The 15259-nt window shown below is 36.8% G+C and overlaps 1 protein-coding gene across 3 annotated transcripts in view; it reads right to left on the reverse strand.

The window, feature by feature from the left end:
- The window catches only part of ALDH1A2 (aldehyde dehydrogenase 1 family member A2), a 159595-nt gene that overhangs the window by 52994 nt on the left and 91342 nt on the right, over positions 1-15259 (reverse strand). For all 3 annotated transcript variants that reach the window (XM_063715986.1, XM_009249869.4, NM_001131489.1), the window contains 3 exon segments: positions 9766-9870; positions 9447-9587; positions 6273-6402 (listed from right to left, as the gene is read on the reverse strand). In XM_063715986.1, coding sequence (XP_063572056.1) covers positions 6273-6402; positions 9447-9521 — 205 coding nt within the window. In that variant the 5' untranslated portion in view covers positions 9522-9587; positions 9766-9870.

Raw genomic sequence — 15259 nt, forward strand, 5'->3', positions numbered from 1 at the left:
ATCCAGTCATCCATTGAACGGCACTTAGGTTCATTTTATTTACAATAGCCCCCCGCAAAATACCTAAGAATATTTAATTAAGGAGGTGAAAGATCTCTACAAGGAGAACTACAGAACACTAATGAAAAAAATCATTGATGACATAAATGGAAAAACACCCCATGTTCATGGATTAGAAGACTCAATATTGTTAAAATGACCATACTGTCCAAAGCAATATACAGATTTGATGCAATTCCTAAAATGTAATTTTGATCAAGGCACTCACCTATTTAATTTGGTGACTCAATATTGCCTACAGAATAAAACTTGCAGCATGGCTGACCCAGACTCAGGGCTCTACTGTCTTTTATATCTGCTTATACTTTTAGATCCACTAACTCATGGTACTCTCCTCCCTTCACGCTTTGTCCCAGCTATTCCCACTGCCTGTAATGTCCCTGACTCCGTCTTCACTTAACTTGTCCTTCAGGTTATCACTTAGATATCCTACCACCCTCTCCAGGAGGCCTTAATACTAGAAGATGTCTCTCCTATGGTGTCCCACCAAATTTCATGCTTCCATATCTAAATAGATCACACTATATTGCTGTTGCTTCTCTACTTGTTTTTCTTACTGTCCTATAAACATCTTAGTTATCTGCCTTTGTAACCCCAATGCCTAATACAGGAGCTGAAATATAGCAGACGCTAAAAAAAATCTGTTGAATAAATGAATGTATGAAGAAATGGGTGAAGGAATAAGAGATCAAAGGTGATGCCACAGAAAGGAGGTAAAAGAAAATTCCTTCCAATTACATGATACCTTTCCCCAGCCTTCCCAAATGGGAATGAGTGAAAGACATAATGGCATATTTCTTCCCATTCTTTTTGGTTGTTTAGTGTTACAGATGTTATGCTGGATGAACCATGGAGTATAATTCAATGTTGCAAAGCAGTATTACAACAAAAAACCCCATTTCAGGTTCTTTTTTTACAGGTGACCAAACAGAACCGTGTGATTATCTCTGACACTCACTATGAAAGCCCCCTTTACCCACATGATTAGGATCTAGGCAGGGAGATCCCCACCTCAAGTGTTACAGAACATTTAAGACTCATAAATGCTATCTTGAGAAAAGTAGGCTCTAGATACATTCGATTTTCATTATTTGTGGATTCCATATTTAAGAACCTGCCTACTACCTAAAATTTATTTGTAACCCAAAAATAAGTACGGAGTGTTCTCAGAGTCATTTATGGGCATGGATATCCAAAGCAGGGATTTTTTTTTATTTCAATAGTTTTGGGAGTACAGGTGGTGTTTGGTTACATGGATAAGTTCTTTAGCGGTGGTTTCCAAGATTTTGGTGCATCTGTCACCTGAGTAGTGTACACTGTATCCAATATGTAGTCTTTTATCACTCACTCCACTCCCATCCTTCCCCAAAGTCCATTATTTCTTTTATTATTATACTTTAGGTTTTAGGGTACATGTGCACAATGTGCAGGTTAGTTACATATGTATACATGTGCCATGCTGGTGTGCTGCACCCATTAACTCACCATTTAGCATTAGGTATATCTCCTAATGCTATCCCTCCCCACTTCCCACACCCCACAACAGTCCCCAGAGTGTGGTGTTCCCCTTCCTGTGTCCATGTGTTCTCACTGTTCAATTCCCATCTATGAGTGAGAACATGCAGTGTTTGGTTTTTTGTCCTTTCAATAGTTTACTGAGAATGATGATTTCCAATTTCATCCATGTCCCTACAAAGGACATGAACTCATCACTTTTTATGGCTGCATAGTATTCCATGGTGTATATGTGCCACATTTTCTTAATCCAGTCTATCATTGTTGGACATTTGGGTTGGTTCTAAGTCTTTGCTATTGTGAATAGTGCCGCAATAAACATACGCATGTGTCATTATATCATTCTTATGCCTTTGCATCCTCATAGCTTAGCCCTTACTTAGAAGTGAGAATATAAGATATTTGGTTTTCCATTCCTGAGTTACTTCACTTAGAATAATGGCCTCCATCTCCATCCAAGATGTTGCAAAGGCCATTATTTCATTGTTTTATGTCAGAGTCGTATTCCATGGTGCATATTTACCACACCTTCTTTATCCACTCTTTGGCTGATGCGCAGTTAGGTTGGTACCATATTTTTGCAGTTTCAAATTGTACTGCTATAGACATGCATGTGCATGTGTCTTTTTCATATAATGACTTATTTTCCCTGGATAGGTACACCCAGTAGTGGGATTGCTGGACCAAATGGTAGTTCTACTTTTAGTTCTTTAAGCAATCTCCATACTGTTTCACGTAGTGATTGTACTAGTTTACATTCCCAACCAGCAGTGTAAAAGTGTTCCCTCTCACCACATCCATGCCAACATCTATTTTTTTTATTTTTAAATTATGGACTTTTTTTTTGCAGTAGTGAGGTAGTTCAACTGTGATTTTAATTTGCATTTCCCCAAAGCAGGGAAAATTCTGAGTCACCTGATGCACAAATTCTCAGCTGAGGTTGAACAAGGTGACACTCTGCCTTCTTGCTTCAGCTCTAAAAGTGTCCTTTTTTGTGGTCTGTTTAGTGCCACATTTTTCGTATTTTTGTGCCTTTTGTTCACAATTTTGCTGTTTAAAATGGCCCCTAAGCATAGTGTTGAGTGCTGTCTAGTGTTCCCAAGTGCAAGAAGGCTATAATGTGCCTTACAGAGAAAATACATGTGTCAGACAAGCTTTATTCAGGCATCAGTTTTAGTACTTTGGTTGGCCGTGAGTTCAGTGTTCATAAATCAACAGTATATATTAAACAAAGGATCTTTCAACAGAAACACATAAATCAAGGCCATTCTCTGATCAGCAGACAAGAATGTTGTGATCAGAAGCTCACAGGAACCTAATCTTGTACTTCCCCTAGCAGCAATAGTTCAGTATTTGCTAATTCAGTGTTCATGACAACTTTATAAAACATAACTACTATGAATGATGAGAATAAAACATATATTAGCATAAAAATCTGCACTGGGGTAAAGACTTCATCAGGGCCACCTTCCTGCCTTGCTGAATCAATCTCCATAAGAGAATACATCATGGCTTAGGCAGAAAAACACTGAAGTTTGAATCTCAGGTCTCCCACTTACTAGCCATGTGACCTCCTTCAAGACACTAAACCCTTGCAGTCTTATTTTCTTAGATGTAAAATGGGTAAAATACCATTTAAAATCCAGACTATCTCATCAGATCACACACAGAATCACATACATATTGTACATAACAGAATATTTATACTTTTAAATTCTATGCAAATATAAAGTACATTATTTCCTTATAATTTCAAACATAAAATTAGGTTGTTTTGTAGGAAAATGCATTTAGCACAATAAAGATCTCATGGTTAAAGACTAACGGACTTTCTATATTCCAGACTTCACTGTGGGGGGAAAAAAAAAGCCAAGTATGCAGAGACAAAATGAAGCTGATGTTAAATTATGGAGATACAAATGGATTAATTTACTGAATAAATTTGAGAACAAGTGAATAATTATGATTACGATACCCCTTTCTGTGATCTTCCCCTATGACTCCCCTGATTTAGTCCAGCTACATTCACTAAGCACTAGACTAGCCAAAGACATTGTTGGCTGAATTCTAAGCGGCCTCTAGGCAAGCCCAAATGTATCTAAAACTGGAACAGAGAGGAAAGTTGCCAAGTTAACCTCTACCTCCATCCTTCCCTCATCTGTTTGAGACACCATGGAGAGAGCTCTTATGACCTAAACTTCAGCCTCCTGAGAATTCTGCCTACAGGCCTGATGGCAGGGAGAGTACCTCAACCTAGTATGACTCTAAATGCACTTTCAGAAAAACTTTTTGGTTTTGGGAAACAAAAAGTTACTTAGAGTTTAAGAGAATTCCTCATTTTTTTCCTTCATTGGCTGAACCACAGTTAATGAGTAAAGTTGGGAAAGACTACTGTGAGAGCCCTGTGAGAGCCTTTTCTATGCCCTGTATTTATAACTTGTAGATAAGCATCCACAGGATCTCCAAAACGCATCAGATGAAAACAGTGAGGCTTATGGGCCAACCACCTCTATTGCCAGATCAAGTTACATTAAAGCTTCAAACATTATCAGGGATGTCAATCAATATTTAGCTTTATCTAATCAGGATCTTCCCTCCTGAGGAAGTAAAAGAAAACCAAGATAGTGTTAGGCCAAATAGAGATCTATGTGCATTGCCTTCTGTTTCACAATCTTCCTCAGAGCTTTGTAAATAGTTTGAAAAGATATTTAAATGCCTAAAACATATTTGTTGTTTTAATAATGAAATGACAGGTGGAGTGGGGACCAAAAAAACCAACAACTAGGGACTTTGAGCTTGTTAATTTACCTTTCTGTACTGATACAGGACAGGCCCGCCTAAAAAGACTGACATGTGTCCCATTGTTGACAAAGGTTTTAATTCTCAGGCCCTCTAATATGTATGCTCATAACGAATAGTGATTTTCTACCTCACTTAGACCATCCCCACATCTTGCAAGTGATGCTGGAGAACAGCTGTTCTGTAATATCCTTAGAGTCAGAACTGAACTAAGATTCTGACTGTCCCAAGAGCAATCTTCTCCACCCTTCTCAGTCAGCTGAACAAGGGAAAAACCTCTGGATAGAAGGGAAGAGCCCCTACAATCAGAAATCCATTTTCTAAAAACTAACATTCCACATGTCATCATCATTTGTAGAGGCAATTTAAAAAATAATCCTAGGAAGTCTTGTCTCTAAAACGTCTCCATTCTCACTGTAAATTATTCTTCTCTTGTCATACCACACCTATATGAGGCATCACAACAGCCACCTAACTTGGTTCTGCTGTGTCCTCTCCTTGCTACTCAATGCAGAGGACCAGAAGCTGGTTAGACACGCAGAGTCTCAGGCCCCACCCCAGACCTATCCAGTCAAAAACTGCACTTGAAAAAGACCCTCAGTGATTCATGCACACATTACATTGGAGAAGAACTGTTCCCAGCCATCCACACTATCAGCCAAACCACTTCCTTTTTTAGTAAATCAGTATTGCTCAGCCTGGCTAGGAAGGCCCAAAAGAGACACTTCAAACTCCTGAGCATTACTTTCCAATCCTGCTACTATGCACTCTCCATGGAAAGCAGACTGCCTTCCGGAGAACACAGGTAGAGCACCTGGCACAGTGCTAAGTGGCATCTAGTATCCACTCAATAAAGGTGCATTTCCTTTCCTTATGTCTATTCACCACTCCCTATCTCTTTCAGTCCATCCCTTTCCTATAAGGATCTCTCTTCCTCCTAGGATCTATTTTGAATTCTCTAATGAAGTGGTTACAAGCCTAGGTTCTAACGTCAAAGTTTTAGCTCTAAAACTTATTTACTCTGTGAATTAGGAAAACTAATTTTACTTCGCCAGACCTCTTTCCACTTTTGTAAACTGAAGATGTTTATAACAGTGCCTTTCTCTTGGGGTTGCTGTGAAAGCACTCAATTGGTATTAGCTATCAATAGTATTCAAACACAGATAAACATCTCTTCACTGACTGCTTTAGTTGCTTTAGTCTTGGATACTTTCCCTCTCATTTAAAGGGCTACAGCACTGACAGGTAAAGCACACAACTTAGCACCCAATTACAACACTCCTATAGGGGCCTTTAAGTTTTTTGTATTGTTGGTTCTGTCATGTAACCTGAATCTTAATAATAAAAAGGGGTTAGGATTAGTGTTGTTTTTATAGATTATGAAAGTAATTCATGGCTGTTCGAGAAATATAGAAAGTAGAGAAAAATATAAAAAAGAAACTGAAAATCAGCCATAATCTCACCACTCAGAGACAACTGTTAACACTGAGAATATTTCCTTCCAAAGAGTAGATCTTATGTTTCAGGAGGGCAAGGAGCAAGTCTTCACCTTGTTGGAATTTTCCATGACTTCCCTCCACCCAATAATGCCCCTTCATACCTACCCCAGCAACTAATCTAGCACAATGCTGACCACTTACCAGCTAACAAATACATACCTCTTCCTTAGATGAATGATGTATTAAGTGGCATGCCCCTATACTTATATGTAGACTATCTATAGAAAAAGGGATGTTGTCAGAGTCAGTGACATAATTTGGTTGGTTCTTCACTCAGTTCTAACTGCTGTAAGTGTGCTCATATCTGTATTCTGTGTGACTGCTGTTTGTGTTTGGTGGCCAAAGCACATTTCTGGTGGTCTCACGTTTTCCTTTTCAACATACTCAGATTTCACATACCTACAGGAATGGTCATCCCATGAATTTTATCAGCCCAGCCTGCGTAATATCGAAGGGTTTTGATGACGCCCTGCAAATCCACATAAAAAGCTTGCAGGAATGGTTTGCCACCATTTAGGGATTCCATGGTCTGTTAGAAGAGAAACGGAGAGATATTAAGTCCCGAGAACTTTCCAGCGATACACTAATTTCTAGAGCAAAAGAAAAAAGGAAGAGAGAGAATACAAACGCATATGGAGTTGCATACCTGGTCAACTATGAATTCTCAAATAAAAAGATTTCTAGTACTGTCAGTTTGGTTTAGTTCCTAGTAAAAACCACAATGAGTATACATATGCATGTTCCTGTGCTTCCAGTAACCACTATCCAAATACATTAACACGATATTTCTTTCACTAATGATAAAGAAATGTTCTGCTTGTCAAAACAGCTTCCGTTTTATTAATGATCAGAGCTCATTGGGGATTTTTTGGCGTCTACACCAGTAATCTGAATCCATAAAGAGGAGCAGAAACATGGGCTCTTTATGCAACTGATGAGAACAGAAAGTGTTCTCCACAGCTGCCAAGACCCCGGTTGAGAAATGGAATATCCACGGTGCACAGCAAGTTTATTTATTACCACCAAATAAACAAGATCTCCTCTAGGGAAGCCCAGATGTTAACAACTTAAAGGCTGGTTTTTTGTAAACATTTACATTAACAACCATTACCTATTAAGAGTGAAATATCTGCTCCATTTAATAAAAATAGCAATATTGAACTGCTTTACATTATAAACATTATTATTTTAACGACATGTTCCTGAACTGGCTAAGTCTGTAACAGAAACAATGAACACGCTGAAATGAGAAGAGTATTTTGACTTGAGAAATATTAAAGGTGTTACAAGTTCGACAAATGAAATAAACAAACATGTTTGTAATTTTCTTTTCTTCCTACAAGTATATTTTATAAGACATACTGGTGTGAAAATTATTTGATCTCTGACAAAGCTAAAATTAAAATATTCTCCAATCAATGAGATGAAAATACTATGACTTCCAGTGTAATTTATCTACTTAGTATGTGTATAAAATGAAACTTATTTAAAAATATCATGTTACTTATCACTGTATATTGGCTGACCCTTAAAAAAGGGAATCAAACTATTTCCTAGTACTTTTTAGAACATGTATATGTTTATAAGATAGGCATTACATTCTCTATACAGCTAGCATAGCACCAAAATCTGCACAGCTTAGAGTGAATAGTGTCAATAACCAGAATTTGGGCTGCCTAAATGGTCCCTGTGAGCTGCTGACACCAGTCAAATCCACTGATAATTGCCAGCTCTAGATCTATTTTCAATTGTGTTTACTTTGGATGCAGTATTAACTTCAGTTTTCCAGTCAGGAGCTCCCGTTTCTTCCACAGGCTACCTCTTACTAAAACTCACTTTTCTCACAGCTTGAGAGTGTTTTAGGTGTGGTAGGATAAGAGACTTGATCAGTGAGACACACAGAAGGAAAAGAAAGGCATTTGAGTTTTATTATATGAAAATATAACTGGAGAAATTAGTTAATCATCTGCTAGTACAGTGTTAATCCAATGCTATAGATATATCTTTAGCTCAATTAAAGTTATTTATTGACAACCTATGTGCCCTCATTTGCCATTTATGTGCTAAGAACTGTGGTAGGATTACCAAAAAAAGGTAAAATACAAGTTTAATTCTCAAGAAAATGATAATGCAGTGAAGAGACAAGTAATGTGTCCCAAAAAACTTGGTTTTGCATGATATTGGTATGTTAGCCAGAAAAATGGTGATGAGACTCAAATAAGCTTGAGAAACATTTAGTAGGCTTTTCCTGAGCCTTTAATATGCCCAGTGTCTTGTGAATCTGCAAGAAGGAATTTCTTCACCATGAAACACCTTTTTCACAGTATGTATAAACACCTCACTGGAAGAGTATTCCCTAGAGTGCCAGATTAGAAAATGTTTTTACATACACATAAATGTTATATATAGCTAGAATCCCAAACCATTTCCATAAAGGAATCATTTTGTTCCCATACTATGAACAGATTCCTGAGGGGGATGGTAGAAGGGAAGAACTATGGTAGGAGGGACACTGAGAAAGGGAAAAAACGATTCCTTCCCCAGAAGCCCAATAGTGACCTATTTTCCCAAGTAGGGGGATGTATATAGTACTCATGGCTTGAATGCCCTGACTGAACAAGGAAACCCTAAATGTTCATTGATCCCAGGTGGAGATCCCAAGTGTATAGTGCATACATTCCTAAATGGTTCCAGTTTCCAAAAAGTTTATATTCTCTAAGGAATTGACTTTTATTTTAAAAACAGCAACAACAACAAAACCCATTAGGGCAGGAGAAGTTCCTTATGTGAGGAAAATCATTGTTTTAGTGAAAGAAAGTTGCTATCTCCTGCTGTCTCTCCTTTCTACTGCTCACAGAATGACAGGGCAAACGGAGCAGAAGTGTATGAGAGGTCCGTACCATCCCCCTCTGGTTCTGAAGGATTCTCTTTACTCAAGAGAGGTTAACTCTGGGGAGGTAAAAACTTGTTCTATTTCATTCTCATAAGAATCATTTGATACTGGTTTTCTGCAAGCAGCATGGTGACTCTCTTGTTGCTTGACTGTTTTTAATTTGTCGTGGGGAGGGGGAGTTTTAGAAAGGAAGGTCCTTACCGTCATGGAAAGCTCCGGTTTTCTCTTCAAAATTCAGTGAGAAAAGATAGTCAGCTGATCCTCCACTTCTCATTCTCCATCTGATCCCCAAATCCAAACATGTCTCATTTTTCATATGTATTACCTATTCCTTTGCTTTTTCCCCAGGTCTGCTTCAAAGTATCCTTTTAGGAGCTCAAGACCAGCCTGACCAACATAGTGAAACCCCGTCTCTACTAAAAATACAAAAATTAGCCGGGCGTGGTGGCACTCGCCTGTAATCCCGGCTACTCAGGAGGCTGAGGCAGGAGAATCGCTTGAACCTGGGAGGCAGAGGTTGCAGTGAGCTGAAATCGTGCCACTGCACTCCAGCCTGGGCAACAGAGCTAGACTCTGTCTCAAAAAATAAATAAATAAAAATAAAATAAAGCCGAGGAATGTAAATTTCAGCAGAATGGCAAATGTGGGGTAAAGACTTAATGTTTTCTTAGGTTACTTACTGCAAGAACTGCCCTGTCCCGTTCCACCAAGTCTGCAAGCTTATCCAACAGACGTCCTCTTTCTGAAGCATCCATCCTTCTCCACACTGAACCAAGAGAGAAAGCCAGGCGGGCTGCCTGCACTGCTTTGTCTATATCTGCCTGTTAGAGAGGAAGAGGCACAACTGAAGAAAAACACTCCAAATAAAGGAAGAACCATCCGCTGTCATGAAAAAAGTGAAGCATGAGCATGTAGTGGTGTACTGAGAGCATATGTTTGCTGCTCTGCTGTTTGAAGGCAGTTATTTCGTAGGGAATCTTTTATCTACAAAAGACATACCTTGTCTGCTTCTTCAACTTCACACACCTGTTCTCCTGTGGCTGGATTATAGACAGGGAACACTCTCCCACTCTCTGAGTTCTGCCACTCGTTGTTTATAAAGATCTAAGGGAGTAGATAACAGAATGGGATCTGTGACACAGGTGATAAGCAGCCAGTCAATGGCCAAGTGTTATGGAACTACTATGGTAATAACACTTGTTATATAATAAAAGTATAGAATTTGAAGTGTTTTAAGAGACCCTTCTAGACTCAATGCCAATTTAGGAATTTCCTCTATATTTTTGCTTTAACATCATCCGAAGGCTAACTACAGTTCTTACCTTTCATGAACCTGTCAACTAACTAAAGATACAAATAAGGATAGAGTGTCTCACATACATACAGTCATACACTGATGCTAAGGCAAGAGTTATCGACAGCCCAAGCTCTGGCCAGTATCCATGAGGGTTAAATAGTAGATCAAACTTACAGTCATCAAGCCTTAGATCCTACTTTCTCTGCCACAGGCCTAAGTGACTTCTCAAGGAAACTTGAATGGTGCTGCAGTAAGCATTCACCTAATTTATAGTCAGGTCCTGAACAATGACTCTAACCAAACTAGTTAGTTAAACAAGTTATATGTGTAAATCCAAGTTATATTTATTTCCCTTTGCTGAATAGGCTATATTGCAGAGCCAAAAAAGATGGGGATGGGGAGTTGGCAAGTGGGGTATAACTTTCAAATGATCACCCCAGGATTTCTTAAAAGGCTTGGTCTCCCTATGTATGAAATTGAGATTAAAATGGCAAAGAGACTAAAGATTTGGAAAATTATTCAAGTCAATTTCTCATAAGATTTGTAATAAATGAGTTAAAGGACAAGGGAAAAGATAAGGCAAGAAAAATTTTAAATTGTTATTGAGTGAGAAACCTAAACTAATATTTTTAGACCATATAATCTTAGAGGACATACAAAGATGTTTTACTCTATAAAATTTACAGCACCACAATGAAATTTCTGAACTTATGAACCAGTCAGTCATCCAATTTAGGACAAACACAATGATAATTATTTACTGCCTGCCATTTAAAAAATAACCAGAGATGAGGCTTAATAAATATAAATCTACACTTGGTAAATATCAAATTCTAGAAAATGTCCCAAAGCTTTCTGTTTACACTTTTTCCTTGATTTGATAAAAACTATAAGCCCATGTAGGAGGCGGCACTGATTAAACTAGAACTTTCTTTTCCCAAAGGATTTTTAAGATAAAGGAAAAGACCTTAAATTTGTAGAGCACTTAACACAGCTATATTGATACAAACAAAATGACCTTGTAATTGTACATTTTACAGTTTATAATACACAGTTAATAAACATGTGTAACATAATTTACCCAATAAATACTCAGATAACTTCTAGTCACAGGAAAGACAAAGAAAGACAAAGATGGTTAAGAGACTTCCAGCCCTCCAGAGTCTGACAGTCTCTAGTAGTTTATTTAGTACTTACAATAACCCTGTGAAGCAGGGTTTTCTCTCGATTAAACATGAGAAAATTGAGAGGCAGGGAGCTTGAGTCCAAAGAAGCAGGTTCTTGTTGTGGCTGACTCAACAATGTGTTCTTTGCAATACACATAATTTCCAGGATTAGTCAGCCCAAAGAAACAGAACTAGTTAATGTCCAAGCCTGAGCTAGTTAGAATTCTTAAATTATTGGTCTGGTTCTCTTTTCATTCACTCTATTCAATATATTTGCTCACAGCTGATAGCTCATTACATTTTCATGCTCCTTTGAACACAGTATAAAGTCCAGGTAACAAAGAGAGAAAATTTTAAAAAGTTAGTTTCATTAAGGATCCACTTCTGGGGTATTATCAGGTTTAGGCAAAAAGTGGTCTTACCAATGTCCCTATCCTTTTATTCACCATGTGACTGAATCAAACTTTTTAACCTCTGCAGTATCACCAAGGCGCACTGATCCTAGTTTTGTTTTGTTTTGTTTTTAAGACAGAGCTTTGCTCTGTCACCCAGGCTAGAATGCAGTGGCGCTCAATCTCAGCTCACTGCAACCTCTGCCGCCCAGGTTCAAGTGATTCTGCTGCCTCAGCCTCCCGAGTAGCAGGGATTACAGGCACCCACCACCACGCCCAGCTAATTTTTGTATTTTTAGTACAGACGGGGTTTCACCCTGTTGGCCAAGCTGGTCATGAACCCCTGACCTCAGGTGATCTGCCTGCCTCCCAAAGTGCTGGGATTACAGGCTTGAGCCACTGCACCCGGCCCCAAGTTCAGTTTTTAGGTTTCTCTGTGCAGCAGTTTTAATTATTTGTAAAGACTGATATTTCATGACTTTTGTTTCTTACAGGTTTTCCAAAAATCAAAAGGAAAAAATACTTATTTTTAGTAAGTTAAACTCATTTTCTTAATCACTTAGTCTATTGATCATTTTATAAATCTAAGATGCATTATAGGATCTAAGATACATTATGATATTTTAGTGATCTTATATTTCCTGTATTTTAAAGTATTTTGCTATTTCATCATGCTAGGAATTACTTCATCATCACTCATCAATTATTTCTAATTGTGCTGAAACACTAAAATAAAATAAGGAAACAAAAAAAATTACAAAATTGCCTAGAAATGAATGTCACCACTATATCATCCTTCAGTTTTCTAATTGTGTTGTCTAATACATCATCTTTCAAAAAGTTATAAAAGAAGTCTAGAGATGCCATCTTTGCCATATTCTTTTCAGCTTCCATTGAACACAGTTAAGAATTTGGAATTCTTAATTTTCTGCCCATAATGGGATAAAGAATAAAATTAAGAAAAAGATATTTCACAATAATTAGATGAGTGAGAAAATGAAGGCAGAGACAGAGCACTTGAGATTCTAATGAGGTAAAACTGACCATAGAAGCAAAATCTTGGGCTATGAGTCCTTCAGATAAATTCTGTCAGACTTGAGAATCAGAGTAAACAATATATTTACAAAGACAAAAAGGAAACATGATATTCTAACCCATTAATTATTTAATGGGAAGGACTTCATCATTTAATATTTTGCAACAAGAACCTGGACCATCCTGCTTTGGTAAAAGGACGTATGACAATTATTTTATCTTTTATAGTATTTGTTGGTAAAAATTTACTTGATATTCATAAATGGACAAATGCTGAAGGTAGGTATATATGTAAAGGTGACTGGGAAAGACAGACATCATGTAGAAATTTTAAAAGTTCATTGGGTTGCTCAATCTGATTGACATTTATAAAAGTAAAAATGAAAATATTTTTGTAATTGTGAAACAAAAACATGGCCACCTTCTTTTCTACAAAATCATGAACCCTCAAAATTTTCCATAGCATTACACTGTGATAGTAATGTATATGCAGGAAGAACCAGAGATGATGATGAGCTATAACCTACTAGAGATCTGTTTAAAATCTGGAGCCAGTATTTACGAGATGATAATGTTGCAGGTTCATATACGACAGCTCATGACCAGTTACTTGCATTCAAAGGCATTGCCAGTTTCAGGTTACATTACCTCCAAAATCAGGAAAATATGAAATAAAAATGTGGTTTGCTATGTTTAAATTCTTATTTTGCTGTTTTTTTACCATCTCTTTATTCTTACTTCTGTAAATTATTCATAAAAATAAAAATAAAATGAATACATTGAAACCAGATGGTAAATGTGATGGCTATTTTTCCTGGTGTGCCAAAATTAAAATTTTAATTTTACTACATTATTATTTTTGTAGACCTAGTCTTATAAAATGACACTTAATAAATTATATGCACAACTTTGTTGGTACATGGAATAACAAATATCTTCATGGTCAGTACTTGAATGTTTGCAGCTCTCTAGGCAATGTCAAAAGTTTTGAATCCTGTCCATAGCATTATTCCCTGACCAGGGCTCCCTGGAGAAATGGTTTATTTCGGAACTGTAGCAGGGAAAGTACAAGACGAGCCTGGAACAGTGTGGTGCCTGAAATCAAGTAAATACTTAAAAATTGATAGGAACATAATAAAAAGATACAGAAGTCATCATGAAGAGGCTACCAACGGACAATACTGGAATAATTTGAACAAAAAAAATAAATAATGCTGGTAATAGATTATGACCCATAGAATGAAAAAGACATCCAAAAGTTCATAATGATATACATTTTTAAATGAATAAATAAATAAATGTGAGATAAGGAGGAGCTCTTCTTCACAGTAGAATTCCAACTACTAGATGTAAAGAAACGATGGGATGATTATTATTTGTAAAATACCATAGTAATAACTGCTTCAGGTAAAAATCATCACTAGATAGTAAAATTGGTGGGCAAATATGCAATGAAAAATGTATGATGGATATTCATGTAGTTTCAAAGTACCTCCGTTCAAGATACTTATTAATTACAAAAGAAAAAATAGTAACTTCATGTTGGAGGAACTTGGCAGACACCACCTTAATCAAATGATTAAAGCTGATGTCACCAGCAATGGTACAAATTGATATCATGTGCAGCTGATATGATATGCTGAGAAAGACACAAGATCAGTTCTGTGGTAATCTTACTCAAAAGGCATAACCTAAATCCAAACATGAGGATACAACAGGCAAATCCAAACTACAGCATATTCTACAAAATAATTGTCCCATACTTACTTAAAGTGCCAAGGTCATGAGAGGCTAGTAAAATTAAAAAACTGTTCCAAATTAAAGGTCACTAATAAGACATAAAAATTAAATGCATCATGTAACCATGGATTGTCTGCTGGGCCAGGAAAAAAAATACATATTATTAGGAGAATTGGTGACATTTGAATAAGATTTTTAGGTTAGATGATAATATTTTATCAATGTTAATTTCCTGATTTTTATAATTTTTATAATTGTAAGATCATTTGGGGAATGTGCATGAAGTGTAAACAGAAATTTTTGCATTATTTTTGAACTTTATTTTTGTAAATCTGAAATTATTTCAAAATGGAAAGCAAAAAAAAAAGTTTAAAAGTCAGTGTCATCTTTCGGTGCCTACCTTTCATATTTTAAATGCCCCAAACAAATTTGTTAAACGAAGAAATGAGGATTCGACATCTTCACAAAAGTTTCTTTAAATGTGACTTTGTGGAAAATAAAATAAGCCACTCAAGCTCTGTCTTAAAACATGGCCCAATGATGCCAAATCATTTTAACTTAAAGCCATGTTAATGTCAGTATAAGAAACCAGAATATTTTGCTTTGTAGTTTACTGAATTTCAGAATTAGTATGAGGAAAAATGTGGGCTTTACTATAGAGGTCTTTGAAAGCACAAAATATATCTGACCCTAAGTTACCTGACTGTTGCTCAGTTTCTTCATTTGGAAAATATACAAATACTGACTTATTAAAATCACGTAATTCTGTGATGCTGTAACTGAAGGTAAAAAGAACAGATGATCCATAAAAGAAGGCACCTACCTAATCTAGGTTTCTCAGAGGTTGGAGGGATTAGTTCACA

Source organism: Pongo abelii, chromosome 16 (assembly GCF_028885655.2).
Source record: "Pongo abelii isolate AG06213 chromosome 16, NHGRI_mPonAbe1-v2.0_pri, whole genome shotgun sequence".
Lineage (NCBI taxonomy): Eukaryota > Metazoa > Chordata > Mammalia > Primates > Hominidae > Pongo > Pongo abelii.